This window comes from Haemaphysalis longicornis, unplaced genomic scaffold (assembly GCF_048455015.1).
Source record: "Haemaphysalis longicornis isolate Haplotype H1 unplaced genomic scaffold, Haemaphysalis longicornis Haplotype H1 scaffold_93, whole genome shotgun sequence".
Lineage (NCBI taxonomy): Eukaryota > Metazoa > Arthropoda > Arachnida > Ixodida > Ixodidae > Haemaphysalis > Haemaphysalis longicornis.
The window spans coordinates 846,316-858,470 of record NW_027526466.1 but is presented as its reverse complement, the minus strand read 5'-3'; the positions used below and the strand labels follow the sequence as shown (position 1 = coordinate 858,470).

At 52.3% G+C, this 12,155-nt stretch overlaps 1 protein-coding gene across 3 annotated transcripts in view; it reads left to right on the top strand.

The window, feature by feature from the left end:
- The window catches only part of LOC144154807 (PAT complex subunit CCDC47-like), a 43,614-nt gene extending 31,959 nt beyond the window's left edge, over nt 1-11,655 (top strand). For 2 of the 3 annotated variants that reach the window (XM_077685908.1, XM_077685909.1), the window contains 5 exons: nt 441-523; nt 5,119-5,177; nt 6,875-6,984; nt 7,063-7,230; nt 11,489-11,655. In XM_077685908.1, coding sequence (XP_077542034.1) covers nt 441-523; nt 5,119-5,177; nt 6,875-6,984; nt 7,063-7,230; nt 11,489-11,560 — 492 coding nt within the window. In that variant the 3' untranslated portion in view covers nt 11,561-11,655. The remainder of the gene's footprint in view (nt 1-440; nt 524-5,118; nt 5,178-6,874; nt 6,985-7,062; nt 7,231-11,488) is intronic. The other variant, XM_077685907.1, reaches the window with a different exon arrangement.
- The last annotated feature ends 500 nt before the right edge of the window (nt 11,656-12,155 follow it).

Genomic DNA, 12,155 nt, shown 5'->3' with positions numbered 1-12,155 from the left:
ATTTTTCCACGGTCACAACAGGGCTAAGGTATAGCATGTGAGAGAACAGTGGGAAAAAGTCGCCACGTGTGGGGCCCTGCACCCTTGAGAAGGCCTTGATAAGGCCTTGAGAGAGTCATTCGAGTATCCTTGAAGTCTCTTGAGTCCAGCTCCGAGCTGGATGCCTCTCTCAACACTGTTGCTCAAGTTGTGCTGCCAGTGCCTGGCTGCACACGGCCATTGTATCCTGTGCTGGAAGTGGGCTGTCGTCCCATGGCCTGCCTCCTCTCAAGAAACATCCCGATGGGGTGTTTCTTGAGAGGAGTGTGGCCAGCCCAGAAGCTCCCGCTTGGAGGGGCTTTCCTCGGGGGCATAACAGGCTATGCTGCTGCGAGCTGCGTCGGCAGCCTCTTCCCTCCCTCCATTGAGTGCCTGTCCCTGAGGGCCCCGCGTGTGCGCAGGTGCTGTCGGTGATCAAGCGGTACGAGGAGTGCATCGACTACATCCACATGTCCGACCAGTACTCGGGCCCACGCCTCCAGGAGTGAGTGACCCGCACGCTGGCGGCCGCCTAACAGCCCCGCTCAGCCCCCTCTTTCACGACATAGTGCCAGTCAGCTGTGGTCCTGAGAATGCCCACACGTTGGCGAATCCCCCCCCCCTGTGCCACACAGCCGGTGACAGAATCTTTTAGGTTAAGGCAGAAAAGATCGTCCAGACGCTTTTTCCCATTTAGTTGCTCCCATTAGAAGAAATCCTTCCGCTTAAAAATGTAACCACTGCATCAGAGTTTGTTGGGGAAAAGCTAACCAACTGTACAAGAGTTGTAACGCGGGCCACTTGGTACATAATGCTTGAAGCGAAAAACAGGACAAAAGGGCAGACTGGACACACGCAGCGGTGACTGCCAACTAAAGTTTTATTGAAAAGAAAGGGGGTTTTTAAACATGTTTTTCAGAAAGAACATATACAAAATAATACCGTACTTACCCGATTCTAACGCGCACTTTTTTTCCGGAAAAATAGGTCAAAAAATCGCTAGTGCGTTAAAATCGGATACGAAACCGAAACTGCCGAAACAGCGGAAATTGCGTCCCACCCATCGCCATCGCCATCTCAAGATGGCACCAAAGCTTGTAGCAACCATGGAAGAAGAAAAAGTTAGGAGACGGCATGACGTCACGCAGCTAGCCTTCGCAAGCCCACCTCCGTTGAAGCCGCTCCCTCCTCCGCCGTTTCCCTTTCTCAAGCCGCCGGAGTCGGCCCAGCACGTGACCTCCATGGTCGGCTGCGCCGGCGGCGGCGGCGGTCTCCGACTCCTTCGCATCTCTCGTGTTTGGTTGGCGGTAGCTTTCCCCCGTCCTTCCTGTATTCGTCTGCTCGGCAATCTCACGCCCGCGTCTGTGCGGGCGGGAGTGCCGCGTTTGTGCGAAAGACCAAAGCCATGGGAAAAAAAAAACCATCACGTAGCAGGCTTCGCAGGGCCGCAGAGTACTAGTTTCGAGCAGACGAAATTGAAGAGCGCGCAGCGGCCCATAAACCCCACCGCGCGCTCTCACACAGCGGCGCGGTGGTGTCACGTGGTGCAACGATGTCCTGGGCCAACTTCGATTTTACTTTTTATGCATAGGCTTCACGTTTCTCTGGTGGCGCCGTCTCCTAACTTTTTTCTTCCTCCATGGTAGCAACGATTTTTCAGATGGAGGAAGCATAGGCGCCTAGGCTTTTCTATCAGCGTTTACACAAATCATCAAATCATTCCACTTGCGCGCTTGATAACAGCAATGGCAGCAGCGGCTCTCATGCGTTCAAAACGAGTGGTCGGCTGAAGCGTGTGCCTCTGGAGAAGCTCACGGGATGGGCGTGCGAGGCGTGGGCCATGATCCCATCGACCATGGTTGAACGTTCGTTCAGAAGTGTGGCATCGCGAACGCGCTGAGATGAGTGAGATTACTTCGAGAAATAAATCGCCTGTTTCTCTCGCATTCGTTTTTCTTGCTCACAAAGTTCTGTGCGCGCTACAATCGGTGGTGCAAGTTTTTTCGGTTTTTTTTTTTGCCAGGAAAATCGGGTGTGCGTTAGAATCGGGGGCGCATTAGAATCGGGTAATTACGGTAGATATAACAGTGCTAGTGATTATGAAGCGAGATACCTAATCTCCTTGTCCGCTAATTCCAACGAAGGACTGCTGATGCAATCTTTCCCCCATTTTTTTTATTATTTAATTAATGTTTGGTTTACAAAATGCGTTATTGGAAGGAGGGCCCAAAGGAGGTCCCAAGTTAGAAGGAGGTCCCAAAGTAAAAACTGTCGGGGGGACTTGCTGGCTCGAAATACTTACGAGAAGGTATAATGGCAGAATGGAATGCACATAAAGTAAATAAAACCATTACCATGTCAGGGTCAGGCGACAAAAGACAAATTCTTTTCCATAATAACATCACATATTTTTGTGCCTCAAACTCGCGCAAAGTGTGTAAACAATGCATTGTGTGTAAACAATGCATTAAAAACCCTGGTTATCTGACGCGATTTCCTGCCTTACCCGCGTTACCAAACAAGCCAGGCAAAGCATGCAGCCGGTCAGCGGACGGCATGCAAGTGCCACGGGCCTGTTCTGCGGACCTTCCCTCCAGCATAGCCGTCTCATCTGTCTCCTCTGCACTATCTCTTTCCCCTCCTCCTCCTCGCTGGCCTCTCTCCTTGTCTTGTTGCGCAGCGGTCACGAGGTTCCTCTTTCCCACTCAGCACTGAATTGCCCACAAGGTTACGCTGACAGGTTTCCACAGTTGTTTTCTCATGATCGCATGTGCCATAATTTGCACTGGCTTGCAGTTGGGGTAGCAGGTTTGTTTTAATTCAGCATGAGTGACACCTGCACTCACTCTATGCATTTGCCTTTTTTAGTGGTTCGGGTTTCCGAACCCTGCAAAGCATTAGCTTGCAGTTTACATTGAAGTTTCTTGCAAATCTGTCCCTCAAAACTGAATTTATAGGCGTAGTTGTTGTTCAGATTTTGCGACGCTTTTTCACGGTCCCATCAAAGTCGTATAATCGGGGTTCCACTGTAGTAAAGAACACGAATGAAGCCTAGCGTGAAACACAATTCGCGCGATTGAAGCGCGCTTTTGTCGCTTGATGCACATGCTTCCGCTGCATGAGCATCGCTGTTGCACGCCGCCATGTTCGAAGCCCCATTAGAGGGGCCCTGCAGCACTTACCATCGACTACTCGGAATGTACTTTGGGGTAAAGTCTATTGTCCCAGCAATCTCCTCCCGCAAGAATTATGAAAATCCGTTCACTATCACCAAAACTACGCGTGATGAGAAATCACGCACAATCGTTCCCTCTCAACTCGACCACGGTCAACGGACCGCGGACAACGGACCATGGACAACGCGAAAGCTGCGCGCTCTCTCCCGGGAAGGGGGGCGGCTTGCGGCGTTCTCTTCAGCGGCCTTCGATATATCACAGGCTGGGGAGTTTTCTCTTTTTCTCCGCAACGTGGCAGGCTCTATTTTTGGTCTGGTGCCACAAAAAAGCAGGCATGGCTGCCTGCTCGCAAGCGCGCACTGGGCTGGTGGGGCATTTTTGAAGCAATAAACGTTTGTTGTCCAGTGGTCTGGTTGAAAGGGAAGCATTGAGCTCATCACTCAAACTCTACACGCACTGAAAACACAATAGAAATGGCAAAACTGTGTGTACAGGTTCAGGCATAGAAGAGGTTGGTACACAGCGCCGACGACGGCGGATCTTTGCAGGAAATGCGAGAAATAAACCGCGAAGTTGACCAGTGACAGCCAATCGGACAGCCATGGCCTCAGTGACGTTGTTTAGGCCATGTGAGGGGTGCATAATGAGGAGAATTAAACAGAGCACAGTTGGTTTTTCGCGTCTTTCACAGCAATTTGCGCGCTTAGCGCTTCACGTGCACGTCTAATATTTGGCTCAGGTATTCCTGGCAGTGTAAGCTTAACGTCGCGCAGGGTTACTGGCACTGCGCAAGGAGTGTTGCAGGTTCCCTTTAATGAAGCTCGCTCTGTTTTCCCCGTTGAAAATTTGCAGTTGTGTGCTAAACACACCAGCTGTGAGACGAAGGCACAGCTGCGTGTAGAAAAACGGCTGGATTCGTCCATATGTGGCATACATGGGGACGGGTAGACTTGTCCGGTACGAATGTTGCTCCAAATGCCTTGACGAGCAACACGGACACGGTTGACTGCCTAACAAGGATTTCTACTTTCGTACGTGAAAGACGGGATTTCCATTCAGGGCAGCGTATGTCGATAGCATGCCCCTTGAAGCTGTCCCAGCATCAAAAGGTCCCTTCCTTAGCCGTGATTTGTCCCGTTGGCATGCGCAGCTGATCTGAAACCAGCTGGGTGGAAAGGCGTGTTCCTCAGCGAAATGGGGTGCAGGCACGTGACCCAGGAGGGTTCACAAGTCACCTAGCATTGCAGGAATGGCGCGCTATGCACGGCCAGCCAAAAGCTGTCTGCAAGGGCCTGCCAAACAACGCATGGGGCCCGATGAGGTCTTCAGAAACCCTAGCGTTAGAAGGTCGCAATTGTTAGTGTCCACTGTGCAGCTTTCCGGGCGTATTTGGCACTGCTGGAGTTTTTTCTTCCTGTCTTTGGATGGTCGAGCTCAGCAGGCATTGCTCGTACTTGTAGGCCTGTGCGAGGGGCGGGATTGGGAAGCACACGGCTACGTAGTCATTGCATAGATGTGCGTGCAAAGTTTGCTCAATAGCGAAATATACCAGCCGAAGTTTTTGTTTTTTGCTATAGCTGGCATGTTTTCCTGCACCGAGTTCAGGTTGCCGTGGTCCTTTAAGCATTCAGGGGTTATCTGCAACGGTATTGCAGCCCCGTGAGAGTGAGTGAACACACTCCCTGGGCCAGGATAAACGGTTGCAGCTACGACATTCTCGCATACCTGTCGTACGGGATTGTTGTGTTGAAGGCATGGTCTTGTAGCAGGTGCCAGCAGAAAGGGTTCAGACGGGGATGCTGCTTGCGAATTATGAAAATAATTCGTGGTTTCCATGGATGTGCTGCAGTATCGAGCACTCTTGGGGGTTGCTGCGAGTGTGGCGCCTGTTCCCAGCCCTTGTAACCTCTGTCGCCCCTTGCAGGGACACCCAGCCGACCAAGCTGCCCGAGGTCAAGAAGGTGCTCCTCTTTGGATTCAACGGTCAGTGCCCAGCCCTCCTTTGCTGGTGTCCAGCAACGCTCGCCTCTGGGTGAATTGTGTGCCCCCGCCCCACAACACGTCTCCCACTTTCCACTGGCAGGGACGCTTGACCGGCTGCTTATCTGTGGTGTGGCACACACAAGCCCTGCCCTACGACACTGCTTGAGCTTGGCAGGCAGGAACCGAGAATAGCGTGCAAGCATAGGCGCGACACCTTCACTGCCGGAGGTGGGGGCAGGAGAGAGCAACGGGAAAGTGGCTGTTCGGCCATCTTTGGCTGATGCGACAGCCAGTGTTTTACAGGCGGCGTACCAGAGGTTTTACCCCCTTTTTTTTTTACGTGGCAGATTTCTTAGTGAGATCAATGGCATTCTGTCAGAAGAGTAATGCATTTCACCATGGATGGGTTGGTTGGCTGAAACGGTTACTGGGAAATCGCGATGAGGTGGTGCATGCATCGATAATGAGGAAGGAGCACCATGCATCGGTATGTGTTTAGATACTTAGTGCATCATCGCATGGTTTCGTTCTTTGTTTGCGATTTGGGTCTCTGACAGTTTTACGATCGATTAGATGCACTTTCAGTGGAGGTTGGATGTACTTTTAGCTTTCGCACTTCTCTCAATTTTCTTTGGGAAGGGATGGTGAATTTTTCGACTGCAAAGTGAATTCCGTGTCTTTTGAGCGTGCCTGTGGACCTACCGTACGGTGCAAGGCCTTCTTTGGGCTTTCGTATGCTGCACCAGACTGTGAAGCTGGACTGTGGTGAGGTATTGAGAGAAACCCGTGCACGGACTGAAGTGCATCACATTGGAGGCAGCTGTGTGAGGCAGGCCCGGTCCTATTTCTCGCCACATCCAGGTGCATATGGGCAGCCTTGTCATTGGCCTCCACGCTGTCGCGTTGTTGCACTCTCTGCCGCCTGGAAGCAGTTCTGTGCAACCTCCTTTGCTCCCATGCTGCTGCACAGGACAGCTTCAAAGCTCGACGAATGTCCCCCTTGGTGGGGAGTTTTGGGTGGAGATGAAGCAGGAGCCTGTCAATCAGTTCCTGAACCATCGAGGTGCACTTTGGTGCAGCGCAGTGCACAGATCGCAGCTCCAAGTTTGTCAGCTCTGTGCCATGAAATGCTGGCTTTTGTTCGAGAGAAAGGGTGTTCCTCTTGCGACCACCCATGGTGGCAGCACTTGTCAGAAACCAAAGCGGAAATGAGACACCCGGCAGGGCAGAGGCCAAGCTTTGCAAAGTGGTGCTGGCCATCATTCTGAAATGGTGCATCGGTGACGTGAGAGATGCATTGGTGTGGGAGTCTGAAGAATAAGCAGAACCCTACTGCCCTTGTTGAGGAAAATGACAGCTCAAAGCTGGGTTTTCTTCAGTCTTCCATTCGCTCCCAGGACTCCCGAACCAGTGCATGTCTCCTCCCGCCAACAGTGCACCATTCCAGAATGATGGCCAGCACCAGTTCACACAGTTCGACCGCAGTGAAGAAGCAGCAATGCGAACAGTGTGGCAGTTGGGGGACAAGGGAATCACCACTGTGGACGTGCGTAGGAAAACGCAAGCTGCCTCTGGTTCGCCAGAATGTTCTCTCAGAGAAAATTGCTTCAAGGGAACCAAGCAGCCCGTGTGGCTTGGACCCCAAATCATGCGAGTGGGCGTGCCGCTTTCTGCGTGCCAACAAAGTGCTCTTGCAGTGCCCGGCATGGGGCGGGTGTCGGCGGAGACCATGGAGGAGATGAAGCCGCTCATGCAGCTGGTCTTCCACTGCGTGGAGAAGGTGCGCCGCTTCAAGCTCAGCAAGGAGGTGAGCAGGCACCGCCCGGGGGGGGGCACTGGCTGTGCTCGTTGGTGGGGGTGACGGGCGATGCCATGGCTGCCGCAGGCGAAGCAGAAGAGCGAGCGCAACCGGCTCAAGGTGGAGGAGGAGTTCCTGAAGACGACGCACGCCCAGCGGCAGGAGGCGGCCCAGCTGAAGCGCGAGGAGCGCCGCCGCGTCGAGAAGGAGCGCATGATGGCCGAGGAGGACCCCGACAAGCAGCGCAAGTGGGAGGCAAGTGTGCTTGAGGCGGGCGGCTTTCCCTGGGCCGTCTCACTCGGCTTCTGTTGAAGGTTAAGCAACAGAGGGGAGCCAGTGCACACTGTAGGAGCGGGTTTTTTTTCACCGGGCTGCTGCGGTTGCACATGCTCATGCTTTTGCTTATGCTTGCCAACGCTTTGGCAGAGGGACGTTGTTGAAGTGACCTCTGATTGTGAAGGGGTTTTATGACAGAAAAGAACCCTGCCACTCCCTCGAGAAAGCGCGCGAGAAACATTGGTAGGTTGAACTCAAGCTCAACATGGGATCATCCTGTTTGTCTGGTCTCGTCATGTATGTTGTCTCTCATCTCTCAGTCTCGTATCACTGGCACTGTAGGAGGAGCAGGGTCACCAGTGTTGCTGCCCGTCTCATGGGCAGGGCTCTTTAAACCTTTGCAGCCCAGAACTTTTACCCCCTTTTCTACTGTTCCTGTCCTTACTGCACATTTTGCCAGTTTCTGGCGCTTGTGTGAGAAAAACTGACAGGATATTTACGGGATATTTATTTTCCTCTTGCAATCTGTTTGCAACTCCTTTAGAGCAGCGTTTGAAACTGCTCGAAGCATTCTCCTGGGTGCAGGCCAGGGTTGTTACTGCAGGTTTTGCAGAAAAACACAGTTTCCCTCCTGCCTCCCTTTGTTTTTCTATTGCTACACACGGCACAGTCCTTGCGGCTTCGGCCTGGCAGCTTGTACATGAAAGGGCTCGTCCCACCTAGCCTTTCCTCGCACTGCTTTTTGGCTCGAGCCCCCAGATCACCCACTAGCTACTGGACGTGGTTGCGGCAGTGCTGCAGGGGTCACTGCTTTTTCTCGCCATGATTCTGCAGCTGTGTGCGCCTCCAAACAAAACTATTCACAGTGGAAACTTCCGGGTGCCAGGCCTTTGCCACCTATTCATTGTCTTTGAACAAAATGCCGAGCTCACAGAGTAATGATCAGCCACAGAGTAATGATCAGCCACCATTGTGGTCTTCGTCACTCGCTTCTGTCGAGTCACTGCCATCACTAACTGGTGGAGGCACACAATTCTCTTCCTCACTGAAGTCATCATCGCTATTGCTAAGCGCACCACCGTAGAACGCACGTGATAGGAAAGCAGCCATGTCTGTCAGCAAACAGCAGGCGCGTGGAAAACACTCTGGAATCCTGAAGGCCCGTGCTGAGCATTGTGCTGCACCCCAGTGCAAAAAGAAGAAAACTTCAAAAAAAGTTAATTTATCTCAACAGTGTCACTCATGTGTGCAAAGAATGCAGGCGCATGGCAGTGACAAAAAGTGCGAAATTCAACCTTCAACACCCCAGTCGGGCGGCCCTCGACAACGGACCGCACAGGGTTAAGCAGCGCCTGCCTTTGTTGGTGCAGTGGGACCCTGGCTGTACGACTCTCAAGAGACTGCGCAGAAGCGTCAAAAGACCGAGGTGTCGTGTGATCGGGGTACGCATGAATGCCCGCCTAGTAGACAGCCTCACACGACAGGTGGGCTAAGAACTTAATCACACTACTAATAAATTTAGCGCGTGCTTGCGTAATTTGCGGACCTTTAGCTAGAATGCCAAGTTTCTAAAACAAAAAAAAAATTGATATACGCCTATTTCGTGCCCCCTTCCTTTCACAACGTCTGCACTAGCCCACCAGCCATGCTGTCCCACGCCAGCCCAGCAGCCCTGCATGTCACATGCGCGATAAGCTGGGAAGGCCGACACAGCCATGCGGACGAGCTAGTTGAGAGGAGAAAAGGCGAGAGTGAAACTGCCAAGGCCATGGATAAAAGGCAAGACAGGAATGGAGCGACAGCGTGGCGTTGAAAGACACTGATAAGCAGAGAGAGGGGGAAAGAGACAGTTGTGAAAGCTTGGATCGAGCGGGTGAGGAAAGCAGGTGTTCGGTCACCACGGTGGAATTGCATGGTATGTGTTTTCATGTTCGTTAGTTCAGTCCGCCTGCAGTTGGCGCATTGGCATCTGCTGCCGAGTGGGCTGTCAAAGGTGAACTCCCGCCCACCTGTACCCGCCTGCTTGCTTGCATCTGCTCAGCCAGTGGTCTGGCCTGCCTGGGCACCTTTGCACATCAAGCAGCGTCAAACGGGGGTTAAAGGGACACTGAAGTGAATTTGTCAAGCTCCCGTTTTTGCTTGCACTGCGTAGACTGGCTCAAATTGACACACTTTTCATCGTTTATCTGGTTGATAAGTCATTTTATAAAGCGTGAAAAAAGAAAAACTACCATGCGCGGTCTGTGGCGGCCACACCAACTAAAGGCTGTGACGACAGGAGGAGGTTCACCGTGGTTGGACGGTGTCCAAGATTAGCATTCAAACAAGTTTCGGTTTCGGTTCTGTAAAACAACATTTGACATCCGACGGCATCGTAAGATGGGCATTCTCGATATGTCAGTAATCGTCGTACTGCGTTTCTGCCATGTTGTCAGCTGTAAAGTGCCTAAGATAAGCCTCCCAGGACAGCTTGGAATCGTAGCATTCACTAGCCGAGGCCTATGCAGTGCATGGACGCCCTCCGCGTACCCGCAGACGCCCAAATGTCATGCGCTTTTCCCCCATATTTGGAGCTTGCCTCACTCATGCCTATACCGTAAAAAGAGTGTTCGCACCAGGCCAAGGGTCTGTTCATTCTGGCCTGTGCCCACTGCCCGCAAGCAGGCGGTGCTTATGGCAACAGCACGCCAACGAGAACTCGCTAGCGCGTCAGAGTCAGCCTGTGCGCGCTTTCTTTGAACTAGTTCGTGGAGCAATGAACGTTATGGCCCAAAAATGGTGAACTCAGTATAGAAAACATTGGCCAAAAGCGAAAAAGTCAACCTACAAAAAAAAAATGTACCCTCGGGGATTCGAACTTGGGATTTGCAAAATAACATACCTAGCGCTCCAGACCACTCGTCCACAGGCCAGCGCTGCCATCGTTGAAAATATATGGTATATAATGTATAACCAGTGTACACTTTTATTTAGTTTTAGCATTTCGAGCAGCTTAGGTGACTATTTGTTGTATAGCGCTCGAGCAGTAAGCGTCCCCCAAATTTACACAATATATCACATCCAGCAATTGCATTTCATAGAAAGAAAAGTGTTCGCAGATGTGTGGTCGTGCTGCTCACCGCTGTGCTTGTTCGCCCAGCGCAAAAAAGTGCTTGCTGCTCCCTAGTTTTACACTGCACAGTAAAACTTTCAGTTGGTTTTATTTCCTTAGTACCTAAATTCACTTCGCTGATTCTTCTCCTGCCTTAAGTGGCCTTAGCTTTTCTTAGCATGTGCGCTTGTGCAGCGCTTGTGTGGAGCGACCTGGACTTGGAGCTTGATACAGTGTACAAACTAACAAAGTAAAGAATGGCACACTCTTCCATCCACAAACGTGTCGCGGCTTAGTTTCAACTGAGTGAACGAATTGCGACGACTCGGCGGCGGCTGGCGGACTGACTCTGTCGTAAGGTCGGCGAGCCGTGCAGTAGCGCAGTCAAGCCAAGTCATCTCCTCCTGACATCACACGAAAACGCCACAGAAAATGGGCTAGGATGCAGAGAGGAGGACGGCATTTTCGAATTGATTTTTCTACTAAATAAACTCGCGTAAACGCACACAGAGTGGTCGAAACATGGCCTGTGGGCTCCGGGCTACAATTCGTGCTAGTAATCCCGCAATGTTTACTAAGTCACTGCAGTGTTTGTTTAAGAATAGAGAAAGGTCGGGATGAGGCAATGTAAAAGATGGGAAGTACGCTGGTGTATCCCTGCCAGGGTTTGTCATATGAAGTGGACCGTGTGCTCCCGAGCATGGTATAATCAAGGTTTTTAATGCCAATGGGGAGCTTGGCAGGACCGTGGTGATCTGTCGTAAGAAACGGGTCGTCATAAGACTAGGGGACATGTCATCAGGGTTCCACTGTATTGCTTTCAGTCATGAAACAGGAGTCTCTTCCATTCACAGTGCCCTTGGAGATAGGCCTGTGCTGTGAGTTTGGTTTCGATCTGGCATTTCCTGCCACATCGATACAATTTGCACATGTGTCGTCATTCGACCAGTTGGGCCTGTTGTCAGTAGGTGCAGCTTTGAATAATAACGGCCGCGATTATGGCGCACTGGCCTGCTGTGCTGTGCAACTTTGCTTTGCGCTAACTGTGCCCCGGTAAGCGAGCGGCGCGGACATCCCCATGGCTGGTAGGCGAGCACTTGCCTGCCAGTGACGTTCCCGCCTTGTGCCGCATGTGCCGCTGCCCAGGAGCGGGAGCACCGGCGGGAGCTGAAGCGCCGCACCCCCAAGATGAAGCAGCTCAAGGTCAAGACCCTCTGAGGGGAGCCACGCTTGCCAGGCTGCTGCTGCTGCTGGGCGCACAGGGTCTCCTCCAGTGGGGCGGGGAAGGACGCCTCCAGGAGCGATGGTGTGCCGAGGGCGTGGACAGTATGCTCTCCCTGGTGGGATGCGGCTGTGTCTGTGAGAGAGGACACTGGGCCCTGTCTGGCAGACTCTGTGCACGGCCTGCTGGGAATGTTCTGTTTTGCTGTGGATGGGAAGATGGCCTACCTACCGCAGCGCCACGTCTTGCCAATGTCGCATCCGACGCTATTAAAGAGTCCCAGCCGCTGCTGCTGAGTCCTCCTGGCACAGGCTCCATCTACAGGGTTTGTGCGGCCCCTTTTGATTCCCTCTGGGATTTCTCAAGCCGTCGGCTGGTTCCTGGAAAATGTGTGCCCAGCTGGTGGAGTAAATGTAGTGAGCTCAATTCACTAGTGCTGTGAGTGGCTCTACCCGGAAGATGCCTTGCACGGGCCGGTCTTTCATGAGACAATCGCAGCGTTCGTAGAAAAAATCCAGTTTGCGTCAGTTGCACATCAAATGTACTTGTTTTGCCTTTTTGTGTAAAACCAGGCGCCGCTCTGTTTTGTGG